Source organism: Podarcis melisellensis, assembly GCF_964234715.1.
Source record: "Podarcis melisellensis genome assembly, chromosome: 1".
In the NCBI taxonomy this organism is placed as follows: domain Eukaryota; kingdom Metazoa; phylum Chordata; class Lepidosauria; order Squamata; family Lacertidae; genus Podarcis; species Podarcis melisellensis.
The window spans coordinates 133736123-133759438 of record NC_138528.1 but is presented as its reverse complement, the minus strand read 5'-3'; the positions used below and the strand labels follow the sequence as shown (position 1 = coordinate 133759438).

Below are 23316 nucleotides of genomic sequence, written 5' to 3'. Positions count from 1 at the left end.
GAAGCAAGCCCATTGACAGCTTAGCGGATTAGTGCTAGAGCTGTCAAGCGGCTTATAGCGATCAGCTGTTAAGCGGCTTATCAACGGAACAGCTGATAAGCGGCTTAGCGGCTTAGGAAAAGGGCAAAAAAAGCAAAAAAACCCGCCGGGGGACGCAAGATTTTTTCGTCTTGTGAAGCAACCCCATAGGGAAATTCGTTTTGCGAAGCGCCTCCAAAACGGAAAACCCTTTCGTCTAGCGGGTTTTTCGTCTTGCGAGGCATTCGTCTTGCGGGGCATCACTGTAGTGATGTATGGAAATGAGAGCTGGACCATAAAGAAGGCTGATCGCCGAAGAATTGATGCTTTTGAATTATGGTACTGGAGGAGACTCCTGAGAGTCCCATGGACTGCAAGAAGATCAAATGTATCCATTCTTAAGGAAATCAGCCCTGAGTGCTCACTGGAAGGACAGATTGTGAAGCTGAGGCTCCAGTACTTTGGCCACCTCATGAGAAGAGAAGACTCCCTGGAAAAGACCCTGATGTTGGGAAAGATGGAGGGCACAAGGAGAAGGGGACGACAGAGGACGAGATGGTTGGACAGTGTTCTCGAAGCTACCAACATGAGCCTGACCAAAGTGCGGGAGGCAGTGGAAGACAGGAGTGCCTGGCGTGCTCTGGTCCAGGAGGTCATGAAGAGTCGGACACGACTAAATGACTAAACAACAACAAAATAATATAGTATTAGTGGTGAAGAGACACGGAGCCAAAAGTACACCAGGTCTGACCCCAAGGGGTGTAGGGCCAGCCCATTTTTCTTTCTGCTAATCCTCCCCTCTGGTTTTGAAGGAGCTTCAGGGGAGACAGCACCTGCCTTCCAGCCCCCACATGCAAACAGGGCTCCATAGAAGGATCCTGTTCAGCTCTCCTCCATCCAACTGCTCAAAACTGCCTCTTTACTCCTCGTTATCTTCCAAATGGTCCTAAACTGCATTGCTGAAAGAGCTTCTTTCTCAATCCACAGCCAACTGTATTTCAGTTAGGGAAACCAGCAATGGAGCCCCCCCCCCCATGAGGCAACCATGCACACTCTACAGACACACTTCCAGGAACATATCAAGACCAGTTTGCAACCCACTGCCCAATAAACTCCTCTGAGCCCACCTAAGAAGGAGTGCAGAATGCCCACCACTGCTACCTTCCTTGAGTGTATTGGGAAAGTGCTGGCCCTGGGACCTCCTGCATCAGTGGAGAAGCTGCTCTGTTGTACTCCCAGTTAAACATGAAGTTAATGCCACTTAAACCATCATGATTAAAGCATAGTTACCTTTCAGTGGCTTGCTCACAATACATTTGTGCAAATTACTACTTTGGATTGTTTTCAGATAAATAATTTTGTTCACTAGCCCTGATAACATCTAGGCAATAGGTTATATGTAGGGCTGCCTTTGAATATAGTTCAGAAACTAACTACAGCTGGGAAAGAATTTGATGCACAGATTCCCAACCAATACAAGGCAGTGTCCTGGATATATAAAAGCAATTCTGGCATGAGTGCCCTGGCTACCAATTAGTTTCCAAGACCAATTTGAAGTGCTGGCTTTGACCTATAAAGTTCTAGGTGGCTCTGGACCTCAATACCTCCTGTCCCCATTTGAACCAGCCTGGACCTTGTGATCATCATCTGCCCTCTCCAAGGGAGGTCTGGAGCCTGGGCCTTTTCAGTGGTGGCTCTCCGCTGATGGAATGCTCTCCCCAGGAGGCATGCTGGGCCACTTAGACCCTTGGCCTCTTTTAGTGGGCGAGGTGTGTCAAACGGCTTTGTATTTATACCAGTATTTTGTGGTTTTGTTTTCATTTTATATTGGTTTTCATTTAAATAAATAAAAATAACAAAAATTTAGTGCCATGTTGAATTTGACCCTTTGTATCAAGGAAAATATACACCTGGTTAAAAGTGTATACTCATGAATGCATTTAGTGTCCTTGCAGGCAGGCAGGATGACATATTCCTGGCACATCCAGGTCTTAAGGTCAGAGTGTTGACTTAGCTGAATGTATGTGTCAATGTGAGCCATGTTCATCAGCCATCTCTCCACGCTTCTGTGAAACAGCTATGAAGTGTCTTCCTGAGGCTGCAGCCGTACACCCACCTACTCAGGAGTAAGCTGTTTATGGGTTGTTGGAACCACTTTATTGAAATGTGTTGCTTGTATGTTGCGCCTTTCTTGCTCTGAACCTTCCTACAAGTCGCTTAGAGTATTAATAATGAGTTCCCTTTGTGATTCCATTTCCTAGGGAAATGTGGGCTTCATTGAACGTGATATTTAAACGGAGTCTGCGGATGACTTTGCTACTTGGCCTTGTGTGCATTGGATTCTGGTTTAACATCATTGTTTGCTCTTACCCTGTTGGAGTCCATTCTGGCCCTGGATGTATAGATGGGTGGAGGAATGTTAAATGCCTGAGGAACTAGGTATTCTTCAGCATCCATCATGTCTTCCAGGTCTCCCTCATCCAGAAGATTCTGGAAAAACTTGCTGTCATTTGGGCTTGGGAGTTTCATGCGATCGTCACCCTAGATATGGTACATTGATGGAGAAGGGGGGGGGGGAAATCATCCTTTGGTTATTTTGCCTTACCAATAATCTTTCTGTTATAGCTATAGACTCTTATCTGTCTAGTTATTCTTGTTGCCCTCCATTATTATACAAGTGCATTATGCTCTCATATTTTCTCCAATCAAATTCTATTGTCCTTTACACATTTTCTGAACGGCTCTTTAAAACTAAATAAAGAAGGAAATTATTCTTGGTCAAAACTTGGGAATATGATGACAGAAGTGTAATAACTGTTATCAGTCAAACAAAAGCCCCATTATTATTATTTCTACATTCCTCTAATGGTGCTATTTGGGGGTGAAGGATGACCCAGGCATCTGCTTTTGACAAGTTTGACTATTTTTGTGAAATGTTTGTGTTACTGAAGTTAAAATGATTGTAGACAGAGATAGACAGAAATAATTTTCATAATATCCTTATTCTGTTATAATCACCACCATCACCATCATTTCTTTAGCAATTTTGTTTAGCACTAAAAATCATCAACAGCCCTCTAAGGTAAGTTAGTATTATTATCCCTATATTTTATTTAATTAAAACCTTTATGTATCACCCTTTTCAGTTTTGTGTACACACACACTACTACTAGTAACAACTAAAATCCTTAAAAACAAAACTGAAATTCAAAAGAATTAAAAATGCCTGGGTGGAACCTCTTTTCCTGGGGTTGAGGTGCTGATGATGGGATAGCCCTCACCTTTGCTGTTATGTAGCATATTGGCTGATAAAGGAGATCTTAACCCAGGGTCTTAACCCAGGGTTGATATGGGAAGAGGTATTCCTTTAGGTACACTACTTAAGTCTCTCTAGATGCAGACGGTGCTTAGCCGCTTGCACAAATCCATAGCTGACTGCAAGCAGGCCTGATGCTCTATTGCTGCCATCTCCAGGTGAAAGGATCAGGGGAGCAGGGGCGGGGGGGGGGGCGCAGCTGTTGAGGTTGTCACACTCGTCTGCTCCTGGTTGCGGTGCTCCACCAGCTAGGTCCCAGACTTCCTTCTCAACACTGGCCCTTGCAGGAACAGAAGCCCGACACTCTGGGAAACCCGGCAGGCAATGTCACTCGAGGCAACAGCTGACGTTGTTCAAGTTGGAATATTTCTTGACACATTTTAACTCTTTTTCTCAGTGCCTCAGTTCAAGCCACTTTGTGCAAGCACTAGCCAAAGAAGCCCCCAAATGAGCAAAAAAGAATCAATCCATTTTACCTCTATCTGAGTAATTACTACAGTACTTAAAAAGGCTCTCCTGAGCATGGAAACTGAATATTAAGGTGCTGGTTTTTTTAAATAGCTGCATTCAGTTTTTAAGAAAGGGGAAAAGCACTCCTTTTTTCCATTCATCTTAATAAGAGAATTTGGTGTATATTCTTTTTTAAAAAAGAAATCACTTACAGAGCAGATGCTAAATGAAAATGTAAAAAGGGTTTGGGTTTGAAGTAAAATAAATAATTTAACTGGAATGTCATTTTATACTTGTTGTTCTGCCTTGTAATAACATAATCACACAAATGGTGATGGGGAAAATATTTTCTCACTATATACAGCTCTTTAGCTGAATGAGGGGAAGGGAGGAGAGCCAGTACAGGCAGAGATCCCTATAAGCCAGGAATGGAAAACCTGTGGCAGGCCAGAGGTTGCTGGACGCCAACTCCCATCAGCCCCAGGCAGCATGGCCAATGGTCAAGGATGATGGGAGTTGTGGTCCAGCAACACAGAATCAGAGAATTGTAGAGCTGGAAGGGACCCTGGGGGTCATCTAGTCCAACCCCCCGCAATACAGGAATCTCAACAAGATCATGCATGACAAAACAGACCACAGATTTCCCAGTCCATCTAGAATTAGAGTCCTCTTTCTTCCTCCGCCCCTGTCACATTCCATGGGAGTCCAGGGCACTGGAGGCCATTTCCACATCCATCTTGCTCCTCTGCCACTGGTCTGTCAGGTTACTTGAACTCCAGGAAACTCATAACTTGACAAGAGTTGTCATTCTCTGGAATGGGCTGTTACAGTGAAACAGGACTCTGTTGAGCCTTATGGTGATCTCTCCATGTGCAAGCAAAGGACCACAGACTACTCCAGTGAGTATCTTAAGTGCAGGCGTGTGAAACTAGTTGCATTCAGACTCTCCCTTACAATGAATTTCAGAGGGACTCTGGGATTTCTTTAGAGGCAAAATATCTTGGGGACCCTCTGAAGCAGATTTGCAAGGGGAGCACTGAGGGACTGGAGGGGAGAGACACAATGCTGAAAACTGCCCTCCTTCCTGTTCCTGTTCTTCCTTCTGCAGAAAGACACCATAGAACATTGCCCTTTGAAATTATCGTGATTTCTTCTCGGATGGAAATCCAGATGGAAGATGCAGCACCTCTGTGTGATCTAGCAATGGGGGCAGCCATGTGTGCCCCCACTCCACTCACCCAATGTCCCCATCACCATGGGATGGTGATAGAAAGGGCCATTTCTAGTTCTATCTCAATCTGCACAGCAGCTGCTGTGCTTTTTAGTTAGCTAGTCACAAGTGGCTGGACCCTGTAAAGAATAAATAATATTTTGAAAGGCATCCATTGGACCACATTGTTAATGGTGGTTCAGATAATGGTGGTGTCGATTCAAAAAGAATCCATACATGCAAGGACAAATAGGACAGAATGGTCTTTGTATCAGTCACATGCAAAATTTAAACCAATTTGTCCATCTCTACTTTTGTACACCCATAGGCTACCCACTGGATTTTGCCTGAGGAATTTCAGTGAAACTCAAGAGGAGTTTTTCATTAGATTTAGGGATGTCTGAGAACTTCAGTATTTGTGAATTCTGTTATGAATCGACCTAGTCGTCACCTCCCAGATTAATTATCAGATTGGGATTTAGTTATCTAACAAGTTTTCATACTACCTAATGTGCATTTTGATTTTTGAAAACTCTCTCTCTCTCTCCATATATATATATATATGAGAAAATATGCAATTTGATATTGGTGCATTTAAAAAAACGGATTAATGCATATTGTAGCAGAAAATGACATGGGCAGGAAATAGACTGATTCGCCCATCCCTAATTTGACTACCAAAATTACTATTACACAAAATTACACATCCTTACCAGATTTAAAAATTTAAAATACCTAGATTACGTGATTACACAACTCTCCAAAATGTATTTGTGACATAACTCTGTTGGAAAACTCATGCATTATATAGGAATGTTAGTCAGAAACCAGGAATAGTAGTGGTACACTTGTGAATGTTTACTTGATAGCAAAAAAAAGAGCTCGTCCCTGTGTAACCTTTAAAATGATCTTAGGAAAGCCCATTCAAAGAGAAGGTCTACTGCAGAGCTGCTCACCTGGATGACCAGGTATCTCTGAGGATCTCGAGCCATTCTAGAAAATTCAGCAGCCAATTCCTTGAACTTAGGCCGACTGTCAGCATCAATCATCCAACCTAAGGCCAGATACAATGAGAGGAAAAATGCTTCTTGTTAATAACAAGCAATGTATGGCTTTTCGTAAACAGTTCAGTCCTTAAGAGGAGGTATAAACTCAAGGCACCACCCAGCCGAAGTTGGCTATATTATGGACTATATTATGGCTTTTTATTCTTTACTGTACTCAGTACAACTTACATTTTCATTTCCTAAATATTTGTTCCATATCATGGTTTAAGCTTACTTATTAGGAGCAGAAATCTTAAGCATATTTACTCCTTACTTATGGTACTTATAACCTGCCCATTACATTTACAGTAAAATAATAAAAATGAACCGTGTTCAAAAATAGAAAAATAATATTGACCAGCTAAACATGTTAATCACAGATAAGATTCACATGGTAATAATTTAGTAAAACACACACTCAATCCACAATGCACTTCGCTTCACTGGACAAAGATCTATCTTTACCTGTCAGTAACATTGGAGCATGACACACATCATGGATGGGGTGGGTGTCATTCCATAAGCTTGGTGATAGAACAGAGAAGGACATCCCATGCACCCACACAATGTAGACATCACTTGGCAAAAGGATACGAAGTAGGGCCTCCTCTGCACATCTTAATGCAATGGCAGGAGACATTCCTTCAGATATTTGGACTTCAAGTCATTTAGGGCTTTATATGTCACCATAAGTATCCCGAAGGTGATTGCCAACTAGCACAGTCCTTTCGAAATAGGTATTACATGTGACTGTGGCAGTGCCCCGAAGGATCTTGGCCACTGTATTTTGCACCAGTTGCAATCTCTCAATTGTTTTCAATGGCAGCCACACACAGAATGCTTACAAAGTTCAGTCTGGAAGTTACCAGAGCATGGATAACTGTGGCCAGCTTATATCTCTGCCCAAGAAAGGCCGGAGCAGGCAAGCCATCTGGAGTTTGGACAGGCACTTCTAGACAATGATTCCACCTGTTATTCAAATGATAATGATGGCTTCAAGAGTACACAACTGCTCCTTCAGAGGAAGTAAAGCCCCATTAGAGCAGGGTGTCCCTCCAAAGCCTGGACCCAAGAACCAACCACAACCACAACACCACGGCTTGGCCTGGATTCAGTTTCCAATTATTGCCCCACTTCCAGTCTATTACAACTTCCACATGGTGGTTTAGCATCTGCATTGCTTCTCATAATTCAGATGGAACAGAGAGAAAGAAATGGTTGACACTTGCATAACGATCACACCTCGCTCGAAATTCCCCGATGACTATTACCACCAACTTTATATCAATATTAAATACCATGGAAGACAAGATCAAACCCTGCAGGACTCTGCAGGTCAGCTTCCGCAGGGTCACGTAGAAGACTTCCATCCCCATTCTTTGAAACCCTCTTGAGAGGGAGGAGCGGAACCATTGCAAAGCAGGGCCCTCCACTCTCAACGCCCTCCCTGGGTGTTCGAAGGAGGTACATATTGTCCCTCCCAACTGTCCTGCTTTGAGCGGGACATCCCAGATTAACAGAAGTCACCTCAGCTTCCGTTTTAAATCCCGAATGTCCCAACTCCCCATCTGCTGCCACCTCAAGGCCTCCATTGAGGCCTGTCATGGCTGCAGACGTGCCTCTGCAAAGTGCGGCGCCAACTTCTGGAAGTATATCAGCAGCCGCAGCAGGCCTTGTGGCTCAGGAGGGCTTGGCCTCATCACAAGTGGCAGTGAGCTGACAAAGGTAAGGCGGCAGGTAGGCCAAGGCAGCATAGGTGTGCTTGCAGGTGGGGGACGGTGGCAGCAGCAGGCCAAGGTGGCATGGTGGAGTTGTGGTGGCATGGTGTCCTGGATTTGGATTGGGAAAAGTTGGAGACTATGAGGTACCATGGTCAATAGCATCAAAAGTCACTGGGAGGTTAGGGGGAATTAACACTTTCCCTCTCTCTGTCTTGAGAAAGGCCATCAATCTGGGTGACAAAGGCAGTTCCAGTGCCAAACCTAGGCTTGAAATGGAGTCTAGGAAATGAGTCCTCTTATACTCACTTCCAAGATGACATGGTGCATATCTTAACTATCCCTTTTCTTTTCTGAGACACTTCCTTGTGTTGTTATTTTCATTTTTTATTTTCTCTATACTTGACACACAATCAAATCTTCCCCTGGAGTCTGAGGTTTCACTCAGTTGCTTGAGTTATCTGGCGATTCTGTTCTATGCAGCATTTTATTCATCTCTGCCTCATCTTTATGGCACAGTATAATGCAGATTGTGTGGGGTAAGCTGTCGGGGCTACTGTCACTCATTACAGGTGTCCTAGTACTATGAAAAACCAACACATCACACAGCTTCTGAACCCCACTTGCAGCTACACCGGTTTGCTAATGGCTGGGTAGGTCCCAATTGTTTCTAATCCTATCTACATCTCATGTTCCATTTATTATGATCCCCATTATGCTATGGAGAATTCTTTATCTCAAAAAAATACAGTAGAGAGGAAACCAAGCTTTCCAGAAGCATAAAATGGGATGGCTAATAAATATGACAGCTCTTGGATATCCCTGTCAAGTTTTTTAATTCCCCCCCCCCCGGCATCATTTATTAGTGTTGATTACATTGCAGAAGTACTTCTGCGCATCTAAAGCCTGCTTGATTACTATGGCTGCTGCTACCTAGACATGTTTGATTTTTCATAGTATGGCATTTTGTTTCCTCTTATCATTCTTCTTGCTGGCTCAGAGGAAGGCTGTCTGGAAATAGCTGGCTCTCCTCTGCTCCATGACCGAGGGCACAAAGTATCACTCATTAGTATATTCTGCTCCGCAACAGCCACTGGTTTATCTCAGAGCAACCCTCTTCCACCCAAGATAGCATCAGCAATTTTTGAGGAATCTGTCATCATTTGGCAGGAAGTCTAAATAAAGTGGGTCTTATCTGTTGAAACCTCCACTCTTCCCCATTTAAATACCTAGAACCTGTGAGTGACACCTGACTGCTAGTGATGAAGTTGTACGTACAACTCAGGATGAGACTAGTACAACACCACATTAGCTTTGAGAATCTTGCCAAATGGTTTCCAGTGTAGAATCACATCCAGAGATCATGAGCTGGCTCACATATGGCCCTAGTGTGAGATTCTAGTGTGCTTGCACCCTTCCCCCACGTTAAGGCATAAGGCAAACTGCAGAGCTGGTATGTGCTTGCCTGTATATGCACTGATCCTGCCCTGCATTTCATCTCCCTCAATAGAGGGGTGAGTGGATCACATGAGCAGGATATATACACGTGGCTCTGGGGTCATAAACTATTCACCACATGTAACAAGCATCTCACTACACATAGAGGAAATGTGCAGACACACATGTGAACCAGCCTGCACAACTACAGGTCTGAGGTTCTGGTCTGTATCCCCCTGAGGTGGTTAACTTGAGCCTCACTTCAAATTGCAAGTGAGGACTCTTGCATGAATGCTCCTCCATACGAAATATGGTAATTCCCTGACCAAAGAACACCAGAAAAGCAAGGGAAAGTATTCTATGGGAAGGGAAGTACATTGCAGGGAGGAGCATGCATGTGGATCTCCACCTGCAGTCTGAACTGGTGCAGCACAGAGGAAAAAAAGTTAATTGCTTCCATGACAACCAGGCCTGTATGTCAAGCCTCAAAGGGGAGGAAGCCACCGTTCTGACACCTGTGACTGAGATTCAAAAGTGTGATGCAATTCAGAACATGTGTAATCTCTTCCCAGGGGACCACATATACGTACATCCTAAACCAGCCAATTAAAATACAAAGGAGCAAAACTTCCCAACCAAACCAGATAATGCACTTTTCAAGCATGAATTCTGTGAGGAGGACCTTGAAGTCCTTAAAACCAACCAGGCGTCTATAGAAAACAACAACACAGTAAGTGATTATGCGTAAATATTTCTCCAACCTTAACTGCTACAGCTAGACTTCTGGTGGTTGAGCATGATTGTGATGTAGCTACGCATATATAGGAAGGACTTCAGGTTGGCTTCTGGTTTATGTGCCCTCAACAATGGTTTTGCCTCATGTCCTAAAGTCTTGTTATGAGGTCATCATCCTCTGCAATTAAGTACTCGGAATGCTAATTTTGTTTACCTTGCATGCCGTTGCAGAAGGAAGGAAGTCATGACTCAACAAGTTTGGGACTGAGCATCCACCAGCAATGGCACAGTTCCCTCCCTGTGATTCTTTGGTGATGCTGAACTTGGTATGATTCCTGGCCTTCCCCAACAAAGCTCTTGTGTGCTGCTGCTGCAGCAGCCTGTCAACTCAAGCGGTTAGCAGGATTAGCTTCTTCGTACTCTTAGTTTAATGTTTTCATCTGTACACACGAGCACCAAACCCCACGTGGAGGAAATGGCTGTGTGTTAATCTCATTTAAATTAAGTCAGAAACACCACAGAGACTTTCCTAATTCTTTTTAAATTAGAAGCTTGAGCTTCAGGGTCACATTTTCTAGCATGTGCACATTGGGAGAGGGCGGGAGATGTGTTGGTGAGCATCCAGTTGCAAATAGCACAAATAATAATGATTTGCTCAGGATTCTTGCCCAACTCTTCTCTCCCCCTGCCCTTAAAGATGCATATTTAGCAACTAAAATATCAGTGCCTCTCCACACTGGAACACTTCCTCCCAAAAGCTCAGTCTTTTCATATTAATCCAAGGTCTTTTTTAATAAAACACACTGGATTTTATTTCTTATTCACTATGTCATTTAGAGTCAACTTTCACCCCTTTAGAACCTTTAATAGGTGACTACCTGGGTACCGTAATTACGTGAAATGCTATCATCTAACAAATCAATTGTTATGGAAATGACAGCAATTTGTCTGCTACAATTTTGACTTCACAGGAATAATGTCTGATACTATCTGCTGGCAATAAGAATCCAAGCTAATGCAAGCGTATTGCATCAGACTCACATCCTTCACAAGCGTGAGGCTTGTGTGTAATATTTAGACATAATTGATGTAGCCTCCTGAATATAATGCTTCAAAACGGCAAGCAGTATTACAGAGGACTCACGACATTAATGAATGCAAGCTGTGGCAGACCAACGCTTCAATACAGCTCATCTGCACAGAGCTACAGCCAAACGAGAAATACTCACATTTCACCATCACCATGTAAACATCAATGGTGCAGATCGGAGGTTGTGGCAAGCGCTCCCCTTTCTCTAGCAAGTCAGGGATTTCTCTTGTTGGGATGCCATCATAGGGCTTTCCACCGAAGGTCATAAGCTCCCAAATGGTGACACCTAAAACAGAAAAGCAATGGTCACATTTTAATGAATGCATACTTGAAACATGAATATACACACATTAGGAATCATTTATCTGAGCCAATATAAGGTTATAGTGGGATTTGCACCAGTTCATGTGCGGTCTTGTTTTAGGAACATGCAACACAGAGCTCCTTCATGAGGCCTGTTCGAGAAAATGCAATACCAGTGTCCCTCCACACGTGTTTAAGCACCACTGCCACCTCCTGCCCTGCGCCATGGTAGAGGCAAGGAAATGGAGCTCTCTGTGAGCACTGGTGCTCTTCCTGCCCACAATCACACACTGGATCAGGTGGACTTCCAGCATTTCATATGGCAAACTGAGAAAAGCAGTTTCCACTGATGCAAAAAGGATTTGTGAAGAAATCCCAGCACTCTGTTCTCCTATTGCTGCTGGGGTCAATCTACTAGAAAGTTGTCTTGAAGAAGCCTCCTTGAATGAATAGTTAGGATCTTGAGTAGCTCCTCGGGGGACTGTGGCCAAAGTGTATTTTTTTAGCTCTTTTTATTCCAGTTTAAGGCAGAAATGGGAAACATGTGGTACCCTGAATAAAACGTGACTTGATGGAGATAAGAGCATATGTTTTGCATTCAAAAGGTCCCAGGTTCAAGCCCAGGAGCCTCCAGGTAGGGCTAGGATTGTCCCTTGTGTGACACCCTGGAGAACTGCTGCAGGCAGTGTGTCAATAGTGAGCTGGATGGACTGCATGGTCCTTTGGTATACAAAAAGTTGTTGGACTCCAACAGGCATCAGCTGCCTCCAGGCAGCACAGCCAATAGAAGGGGATGATGGGCGTTTGGGCTGACAACTTCTAGAAAGCCTACAGGTCCCTCAGCCCTGGTTCAAAGCTGAAACACGTTCCCTGAATGCATAAAAGGTGATGTATATAAAGGTTGGGGGGAAACCCCAGGGGAAAAACAAGACCAAAGAAGAGATCCTACAGTTTGCTGTTATAATCCTCAGCAGATCAAAAGGAATATTACTTGATTCTTTCATCATTTAAGAACCTGGGACTTAAGGGAAGAATACTGCATATCAGCAAGGGGAAAATATTTAGAATGATTTGCAGGGGTGGAGTTTAAAAATTACGTCAATGTTTTAAAATGTGGAAAAGTAAAAAATAAAAATAAAAATGCCACCTACACCAAAGAAACTTCTATTGTGAAGAGAGAGAAAAACCTATTTTCTAAAATAGCACATTTTCTCTAACTTACCCTGAAAGCAAAAAAGTTATACTATTTTTATGTTTCATGTCACTCAAAATCAGTGACAGTGTGTGATGCATGTCTATATCATATATATTTAGAGATTTATGGCAGGGCAGTGCAATGTTTTTGTAACTGGGACACTATTTTCAAATGTCTTCAAAATTATTATTATTATTCTCTTTCAGCTGGGAAAGAAGATAAATAACACACACAAAGCCGTAAGTAACTTTATTTTTTTAATCCCCAAAGACCTAGTTTAATATCAAGACTACTCTCTTGTCCCAGCAGCTTCCTTATTTGGTCTTTTTTAATTCTTTTATTTTAAAGGTCATTTAAAATATGCCTCCAGTGCGGTAATCATATCTTGCAGGTTGTTACTTCCAGCCTGGAGAGGGGCAGGTAACGCAACTATTGATAGCGCATAGAGTACAAACATGTGGCGTTTCCCCCCCCCCCTCTAGCCACACATTTCAGCATCGGATCTAGGCATCTCTGGGGCACCATATGGAGCTGGCAGAGTGGAAATCACGCACAAACATCCCACCCCAGCTGGCCAGCAGAAGAGCAGCAGGGCTTCACTTGCAGCAGTGGGTCAACCACTGAGTTCAGCCTCACGCTTCCTCTGGGCTGCTGTTCTTTGACTGACCGATATCGTCATCAAAATTAAAGATACATGCATGCATGCAAATCTTGCTAGGTTAGAAAAATGAGAACGATATAGACTAAAACACCGCAACTGGAAGTAAATCTAAAACTCAATGCATTTAGAAATAGGAAACTAGCAATTACACACTATTAAGCACATTCAAGTCATTACAACAAAAAAGTGTATCACATATAAGAAACCATAGGGTTACAGATGCTGTCATGCGCACATTTAGCTGGCTGTAAGTTTCAGTGAATTTACTGGGACTTAACCTCTGAGTAAAGATGCATTGGGTATGGCTGCCCACCTGAGACCTCCTGCGTTACATCAAAGGTTCCAGGGCTGAGGTCTTTCTCTGTAGTGTTGTTAATCCTTCCCAGAGAACACAGCTATTTTGCTAACTAGAGGCATATATCACAAAAGAGGCCATTGGATGTCTTTGTATATAAAATCCCAATGTCCATTTTTTTTCTTAGCTCAAGAGAAAATAAAGGTAGCCAGTTTGAAGAGCCAAATACTATATTTTGCTATCACATCCTAATAATATTTCAGCTACTACCACACGAGTGATTGTACTACTGTTGTTGCAAACACCTTTTGCAAGAGCAAGTGATGACCAATTTTATTTTAATTGCTTCCTGCAGGCTTCATTCTCTCTGGTTCCACTATCAAAGGGGCAGGGAATCATTCCAGCAGCAGCTGGAAGAGCTCAGGAGGCAAACAGCCAGACAGGTGCCAATGAATTGAGCTTGATATTCCAATTAACTAAATTAAACTAATTCCCTGTTTATGGATTTCAGAGATTCCTCATGCGCTCGACCTTTCTTACAAATGGTAAGGTTATTTGGGAAGTACAATTGGATCACAAAATGATCAGTCTGCTTACCTATCAGTTTAATCCTCCCTCTCACTTTATTTGTTCTGTGTTATAATAAATTTCTTTTTATGGTACAAAAATTCCCATCAGCCATTTTTTTTTAAAAAAAACAACATCCAGAAACATTCACAGCTTTTCAACTTAGCTTTTCTAAGGAGTGTTGAAAACTATGGCCCCCAGCATTTTTTCTATATATCTTAAGCTAAGCAGAAAAGAACTTTTTTTTATGATGCACCACACTGCTACTAACCTGCTGCTTACACCAGTGAAGGTAGCATTACAGTCTGGAATATTTCACAGAAACAACTTAACAACTCTATTCAGATTTTTCTTTGTGAAGAGAACCAACAGATGAGGAAGTGTGGAACAAAGCTTAAGGCAAGGACTCGCTTTATAGCATATCTAGCTAGGTAGGAGCAAGAGTCCTAACTTGCAGCAGTGGCTCTTTGGCGTCTCAAACAGAAGTCATTCTCACCTGCTGGAAGACAGGAAAGACCAGACCTCCAAGCTGATGCCGGAGGTTATTAGGTTAATGAAGTTTTTTTTTAAAATTAATGCCAGGTGTGCAGAGAGGGAGCTTGCTACCAGCACCACACCTGTGGGGAGGGGAGGTTAAAGCCTTCCCTCCTCAGCTGCAGCCTAAATAAACATTTCTCCTTCCATATGGCAATTAGCTTTTTGCCATGGAAAGTTACCATTGGTGGCAATTTGATACCCGCCCCCCAAAAAGCTCACTGCTGTGCATGGTAGAGGTGGGATATGTTACCAACTGGTGCTGATAGCAATGTTCCTTCATGCCTGGTATTTAATTTTCAAAAAGCCACAACCTAATTGCTACTTGCTTCCTTAAGGGAACATGTAGTCAGGCCCTGAGGTTTCTACATGGAGCTCATGAGTCCAGCCACTGAATTTCCTCCTCCTTTGTACTGAAGAAAGTAAGATAAATGTCAGAAACAGGTTAGAAGAGCTCCATGCGTAGATACAAAGTAATGAATTAAACAAATAGGCTTTTGTTTTACCATAGCTCCAAACGTCAGTCTGATGTGTGAACTTCCTGTAATGTATACACTCAAGAGCCATCCACTTAATTGGCATCTAGGGTGACAAAAGAAAGCAAGCAAAAGCAATTAGTGTAGAAAAGGACATTTGCCCCAAACCTGGGTTTTCAGTTCACATTCCTGGCAGCCGTGGTCGGTGGGTTCTCATCTGGCTTCCCAGTGCTGAGCATCACTGGTGCTTACCGAGACAGGGAGGGGAGAAGAGGAGGGAGCTCATCCTGGTCCAGGCGCTTTCCTGCTACTGTGCCCACACCGTACTGACCTCCCCCTGCCTTGTCCCTCCTCGCTCAGCAATTGGCGGTGGCGCTCAGTGTTGCTCTGCTCTGCCAGGGGGCAGGGCTGGCGCACGTCCTGGGGGCGGGGCGGGCATCCTGGGGGTGTGGTGCGCCAACTGCGGAGGTGTGGCACCCCGCGTGGGCGGGGGGCAGCCGTGATGGCACCCCACCGGGATTGCGCTGCCGGGGGCGGTGCGCTCCCCAAACACTCCACTTCCTCCACGGCAAGTGATTTCAGGAGCATCATTTGGCCATGCTCAGTGGTGAGGCTCAGAAAATAAACATATGCTAACGGTTTACATTATCAGTTGCAATCTAATTATAGCTCTATTCATTGTCTGAATGTTCTTTCTCTCTTTAACAGTGCCTTGGGTCTCAAGTGCTGCCATAAGGAAATTTGGCTGTTTATTGTGAGCTGAAGTGCAGATTTGTAGGGAAAACATATATAAAAATCCCCGAGTGGACTGTCTAAAACTATCTGCATTTTTCTTCCAGAAAATTAACAATGGAGGAGAAACATTTTTAAATCCCACAGTAGATGATGGGAATTCACTGGAATAGGAGTTGTGCAAAGCCCATCCCTTTAGGGTAGGAAGTGTTCTCCCTTTCTGTTCCTGCCTCCATGAAGGAATTATTTGCTTTCAGGAAGCATGGCCAGAAATCAGATGTGCATTGGCAGGAACAAGTATTGCAAAATGGGTACCATTTAGCTATTCCATACTTTCAATGGGATATGTACTGAACTGCTGGTTCCATAGTAACTCAAACATCCAATCAGTTTGCGCAAAGTGTTTCCACAACCAGCGACAAGCTTGTTTAAGAGTTTCTGTAGCTTCTTAGCTACTCTTTTCTTCACTCCAACTCAGCTTGCAGAAGAATTTGCATGTCTAGTCACCCTCATTTGCATGCCCTGCCACCAATAATTGGTTTTCCCAATGAAAAGTAAATTGAAATGTATGGGATGTATGGGATAACTGTCTTTGTAATATTGGATTACTATGGCATCCCTGCAACAGAATAATATGAAACAGTTGTGGTTCCTCAGGTTTATAATGGTAGCAATCAGGACCAGACCAAGACATTTTAGCACCCGAGGCAAGTCACAAAATGGTACCCCCTCACTAGTGTAGAAGTGGTGAGTGAAGATCTACATCGGGAACAGGTGGGGGAGTCAAATCAACCTTACCCAACGGTTGACGTGGGAATTAAAGCCCATCACTGGGGTGGCCCCTACTCTGAATCACATGAGGTGGGTACAGAGCCCAGGAAACCCCACAGAGCAGCTCCCATCATTTCCTTCCTAGGGGTGGGAGGAGACCAGTAGCACCTATTCGCCAACAGTTGGCATGGGGGGCACTGCCAAGGAGGGGGCAGATCCAACCTCCAAGGAGCACAATGCAACTGTTGCTGCCACTGTGGAAGCTGGCGATGCATTGCTCAGATACTGGATCTGCTGCCTCTGTGGATCACGCCACCTGAGGCAGTTGTCTCACCTTGTCTCATGGATGGGCAGCCCTGGTGTCAAGATGGAGGCCATGAAACTCACCTTCCCCAAAGGTTTATCAAGAAACAGGCTTAGGATCAAGGCCCTTTCAAATCCTGGATTTAATCCAACACCCACCTTTCCTCCATCAGCACTGTACTCTTTCTCATCCCCTTCCAGTAGCCTGGCCAAGCCAAAGTCTGTGATCTTCACATGGTTTGGTGATTTCACTAAGACATTCCTGGCTGCCAAGTCTCTGTGAACCAATCGCCTCTCTTCCAGGTACATCATTCCCTAAGAAGCAAAAAGTTTTTTTTTAATTGAAAACAGTTTTTAAGCTCCTGCTTTTGTAAAACATTGGCACAACATGCACCTTAGAAACATTCCCAGCTCTTGGGCTGATGTGTGGACCAGAACTTACAGTAGCTGCCTCTCCTGATTCTACCCGTCTCTGAATATTGTGGCACAGTTCTCAGCAGTTTAAACATACCAAAACAAACATGTAAATATGTAAATTGAGACAAAATACACATGAAATATGCATTAAATGCTATTTTGAGATTTTTTTAGAAAGGAACATAATTATGGATAAAGTGGCACAGACCAGAAATAGATGGATTTGCCCATCAGTAATCTGTGTTCCCCTTCACAAACTGCTACGTTTTGCAATTAGGACTTAGATTTTGTAGATATTTTATATTTCTCTCCCCCTTATCATCATTTCTATTGGGTTTCTAAATTATTTTTTTCTTTACAGACATAAAACAGGGACAGATAACATTGATGTATACAAAAGAAAGGAGCTGCAAGATGCCCACATAAAAGCATATGGGGTTGTATATGATATCTTTCTATTTCAGTAGTTCTTTGACTATACTCTCGAGCTCAGGCAGCTGATCTCGAAAACAGGCATGCCTTCAGCGAAATGTGTCAGCATTGAAGCAATGGTCCTGCCAAGATGGCCATCATCCTTTTCATATTCCCCACTTTTTCGTCAAGGTGAGCTGCTAGAGCCCTTATGCATTAAGTTAACCGTCTCTCTGAGGACACCATGCAGGACCCCCAACTTCCCTTCTTCCAGTTTTGTATGAAGGATTCCATTGACTATTTCTGATAAAATACGGCATGCTCACATGGTTATTTTGAGAGCACTCTGTTTCTGGATGAATGGCCATGACTAAGTTAGGCCCATTAATTTTTCCAGTGACACAGGAAAGGAAATTGCACCATGCTGAATAAAAATAGACTGGTTTGGCCATGGCTTTGGGCTGCCAGACTTGGTGTTTGTTTTATGCTTAGAGCAAAACCTATTAGTAATAAGGCTGTATCTGGACTAGCACTGATGGTTTCCCAGAGTGCACAGATACCACATGGGCAGTAAGAAATTTAAATTGGTCCCTTCTGCTCATTAGCAAATTGGTCCTGTAGTGAATCCGCCATCAGGGACAATATTTTAATGTGCTGTTTTACTGGTCTCCTAATAAAGTTGCTCCTAGAAATTGGTAGCTATTTCACAATGGTGGACCTCAGAAGGTTCTCTCTCTCCGCGCAATGTAGTATTTACCATGAGAGACATCAGTCAGATTTTTCTGACTCTGGCTGTGGCCTAAATGAGAAGATAGCTATGAGCATATTATTTTATTATTCCATTTCTCAATGCTTATTTTGTAATATGGAAGCCAAACTATCCCTGTTTCATAAGGCTGTTATAAATTAAAAGTAACAAAGTCATAAAATCACCAAAGATTAATTCTAATAAAAAACAAAGATGCCTATATGAGCATTAGAATGGTGAAATTTTAGCTGTGTCATGGCTCAAAATACCAAGGGCCATAAAACCATTTGATTTTAACCTAGGAAATGTAGGAGGTGAAGTCAGAATGGAACGTTTTTGAAATTTATATAGGATGTCTTGTGCAAACTGCTCCTTTTGGGGCTTTTACTATTTACAATAGATTTTGTAGCAGCTGACAGTGAAGAGGTTTGGAAGCAGACCCACACACAAAAAAACCTCTTTGGACACAGACTACACAGCATTGTTTTCAAATAGGCTTTAACTGGCCGAGGCAAGCACATTCTCTCTTGCCAATTGCAAATCAATGCTGCTGGCTGTGAAACATCAGAGCTCTGGAACACTGAAGGATTAACAGTTTCTGACATTAAACCCAAAGCCATAAAAATAAAAAGGCAGGCAAATAAATCACAGAGGGTCAAATGATTATGAGCAGTATATACTGGGGAGTGCTATAAAACACTAGATTGCTTTAGATGGCACCTGAGTCGAGCACAGGCATTAGAATCATAGAATCATAGAGTTGGAAGAGACCACAAGGGCCATCGAGTCCAAGCCCCTGCCAAGCAGGAAACACCACTCCTGACATATGGTTGTCAAGCCTCTGCTTAAAGACCTCCAAAGAAGGAGACTCCACCACACTCCTTGGCAGCAAATTCCACTGTCGAACAGCTCTTACTATCAGGAAGTTCTTCCTAATGTTTAGGTGGAATATTCTTTCTTGTAGTTTGGATCCATTGCTCCGTGTCCGCTTTTCTGGAGCAGCAGAAAACAACCTTTCTCCCTCTATCATTAACATGATAGAAATCCCAAAGAGTGAAGAATCATCCGCCTAATGAGGCCACAGTTCACCCAAACATTATGCAGAGCAAGCCCCATGAGACGGAAAGGAACAGGGGCTGGGTAAGCAGCCAAAAAACTCATGTACAAGCATGCAGAACTGGAATTTCCAAAATTAAATTGAACTCCTCACCACATACATGTGCTTTTCCAGTGAAGGCAATATTCATTAACCTTAAATTGTACTTATTAACTTCACAAAGGCTTACATGAGGGGTGGTGGAATGTTTTTTCCTAGGGTAAAATTCTCTCAGGGGAAAGTAGTTGGAGACCACAAATTGGCAGTGAACAGGGTGAAGGTCCAAAGAGGGCAGGGCCAGAACACATATAGCCCCCCCACCACTGGGAGAGAGAGAGTCTCCTTTCTCAGCTTGCCTTCCTTGCTGTGTGTGAAGAAAGGGGATCCTCTTTCCCATTGCACAATGAGGAAATGAAGTGAAATAGTGATGCAGGAAGAAATCTGACCACCATCTTAATGTGCCAGGTGACCAAGGATATGAGATGTGCATGCCTAAGGGCACTCAGAAAGGCCAAGACTGAGTTGAGAAGCCACCCACACCAACAAGCCCAATGGCTCAGCTGCAGTGAGCAGGAGACTGGGCTCGCTTTGCTAAGTTCCACGGTGACACTTCACAGCAAATGCTTCCTGGGATTTTGGTTTTAGTTTTGCAGGATCATGGCAGATAGTAAGCACTTTAGCACTATATCCTCTTAAGGATAGTCACAGTAAACTACATATTGATTTTTCCTCTCACCATCCTATTAAGGTGTTTTGTGAGTGGCTGAGCACACACAATATATACCCGAAAATAATTTTTTGTATTAAAACTCAAACGATATCAGGCAAAACGAAATGAAGCTAGAGAAGGATACCTAATGATGCTCTCTGGATATGTAGAATTCAGATATATATTTCCCGGATGCTTCATTTGACCTTTTCAAGCCTGATAGGCATGGTATTATGTACTTATATTTAACTGTATATAAGGATCATAAACACAGTAAGCAAATTGAATTTCACAGAGTGAAAACAAATACTTAAGAACTAGAAGACATATTCTCAAAGCAAAAGAAATTTACCATAGTGGACAGCGAGTTTGAAACACCACTAGAAGCCAGTTCATATAAACATGCATGAACATTTTGTAACTAATCTAAAATATATAGTACATCTGGTGACTATAGTGCTTGTGTACTTTACTGCCAGTCACAAAACAGAGATGCAGCAGAATTCATTTATTTAAAATGTGTATAGGCAACTCCCAATATTATATTCAGAATATAATCAATAACTAGTCTTAACCATAAAGCACAACCAGAACAAAATACCAAAATACTAGCAATATCAGTAGAACTTAATTTGTTCTGGAGGTCTGTTCTTAACCTGAAACTGTTCTTAACTAGAGGCATGCTTTTGCTAAGGGGCAAAGTTCTCAGCTCGAGGTAACTCTTCCGGGTTAGCGGGGTTTGTAACCTGAAGCGTTTGTAACCTGAGGCAGTTGTAACTTGAGGTACCACTGTAATCACAGCAATCGGCCCAGTAAATACAAAGAGGTAGCACAAAATAATTGAAACTATTGCTGCATCATAGCATAAGAAGCTCAATAAAACCGTTTTTTTAATAAATATATAAATAAATAAACAAGAAAGAAATGTTGAACAACTGCCTGCTCCCAGAGGTGATGTGCAGAGAACTGTGACTCTTGGAGAAGAAACAGAGAGGAAGGTCCTCCTTCTCTTCCATGCTCTGTATTCTCAAGGGTAAGAATGAGCTGCACCTTCAGTGAGAAGCTGGCATGCGCTGGGCAGTGGCACCAACCTAAGAAAAGTCGCCATTTAATATGAGACAATATGAGCAACAAGGAAGTGCCCCAAGTGTTAAAACTATACCTCTACTCCCCTCCCCACTCTCACATATTGGAATCGGCCTGACCTTACAATTGATAACCCCCCTTATCACAATGACTACAAGCTTTTCCTTGCTGAGGATATCATTACAAGGGCAATTACTGCCAAACTCCTCTAACATCAAATCACTCTTTGAAACAGAGCCTAAAGACATTAAGAAGTCGAGCAGACATTAGAACCAGTTTTAACAAAAGGCACATTGAGGAAGTCTCCCTGGAACCTTAGCAGGAACAGGAGCAGGAACAGGAGTAATCAATTAATTACAATAGCTGTCTTTATATCTACATAATGAAACACTTTACAGTTGGTGTTCTTGCATTGTTTCGAGCTTTCATTACACCTACACAGGAAATAGAATTAAAACACCACCTAGCACATGGCAAGGAACAAATGGTTTCCTAATTTTCCCCTCTTAAAATTAGAAAAATTCGTGCTGCAGTGAATTTTTTTCTGTTCTCCATCAAATAATGGGAAAATAAATTGCATTCAAATATTATTAAAGGGGAGTGGAAAGTATCACAGGTGGGAGAGGGGGGAATCAGGTTTTTGTCACACTTGCCTTACTTTTGTGGTGGCAGGGGATGTTTGCAAGTGCCCTTTCTTTCATGCCACAAATTATCTCAGCGGTTCTCTGTTCCCTTCCTGGGTGGCCTTGCTTCAATGAAAGCCCAGAGGAAGACGTCAGAAAGTGACTCCTCCCATGAGCCTTTTCACTTCAGGAAGAATGGGTAGCCAGGGAGGTTGCAGAAATGTTTACTGGATGGGGGAAAGGCAGGCTGGCAGGCCAGCTGGCCACCAATGGGCACCTCATTGGGTTGCCATACACCTGGATTTTCCTGGACACTACTGGGCTTTCAAAGGTGGAATTGACATCTGGGAGAAACTTCTGAAAGGTGGCGCTTTGTCCCAGATCTTAGGCAAGTCAATCGAAAAATTGCATTTTTGTAAAAAACAAACAAACAAACAAAAACTCAACAACTTTTGGGTGGTGTTCTGGTCTTTACTTTTTGAAATATGGCAACTATCACCTCACAAGGGATACAGGTGGCACTGTAGTCTAAACCACTGAGCCTAGGGCTTGCCAATCGGAAGGTCGGCATTTTGAGGCCCTGCGACGGGGTGAGCTCCCATTGTTCAGCCCAACCTAGCAGTTCGAAAGCAAACCCAAAAGTGCTCTGGTGGGTGTTTCCGTGCACTGCTCTGGTTCGCCAGAAGCACCTTAGTCATACTGGCTACATGACCTGGAAAAACTGTCTGCGGACAAACGCTGACTTCCTCAGCCAGTATAGAGAGATGAGCACCGCAACCCCAGTTATTTGCGACTGGACTTAATTGTCAGGGGTCCTTTTCCTTTTTATCACCTCACAAGGGAAGCTCCAAACCGAGCACCTACAGAAAGTGCTGTGAGAATAGGCAGATAAAAAGAAGTTTCATTCACAGGAGAAGGGCAGATTTAAACGCAGCTCTACTTAAAATATCCTCCACCTATGGAGTGCCATAGAAGCAGAGTAATACTCAGGGAGTGAAGAAACAGTCAGGCAGCAATGAGATGCGGAACTGATTTCCTCCATAAAAGCTGAGGCTCCTGCGGGACAGGAGTCGCCCTTTGCTGTGCGGTTGCTGGAGTCGTGCAGCTTCCATCCAATCCTCACCAGGACTTGTTCACTAACAGGCTCTTGGGCTAGACCTTCCCCTGTGCCATGAGAGGTGCTTTAGAACTGAGAGGTGCCTCCTGAATCTCTTAAATGCTGCTTAGCAAAAGGCCCGCGCGAGAGGGAAGCAGATGCTCTTCCCATGTCTGTGCGCTTTCCCTTGCAAATACCATCTGTCGGCATACAGTCAGAGGGATATCACCATTCTAGACGTGTAACTATAAATGTAAGGATCTTGAATCAAAT

General features: G+C 43.2%; 1 protein-coding gene across 4 annotated transcripts in view; it reads right to left on the bottom strand.

Annotated features, from left to right (window-relative positions):
- The window catches only part of ERBB4 (erb-b2 receptor tyrosine kinase 4), a 779780-nt gene that overhangs the window by 21539 nt on the left and 734925 nt on the right, over window positions 1-23316 (bottom strand). For all 4 annotated transcript variants that reach the window (XM_081904442.1, XM_081904441.1, XM_081904443.1 and 1 more), the window contains 5 exons: window positions 17017-17172; window positions 15082-15157; window positions 11160-11306; window positions 5951-6048; window positions 2389-2559 (listed from right to left, as the gene is read on the bottom strand). In XM_081904442.1, the coding sequence (XP_081760568.1) occupies window positions 2389-2559; window positions 5951-6048; window positions 11160-11306; window positions 15082-15157; window positions 17017-17172 (648 nt within the window). The remainder of the gene's footprint in view (window positions 1-2388; window positions 2560-5950; window positions 6049-11159; window positions 11307-15081; window positions 15158-17016; window positions 17173-23316) is intronic.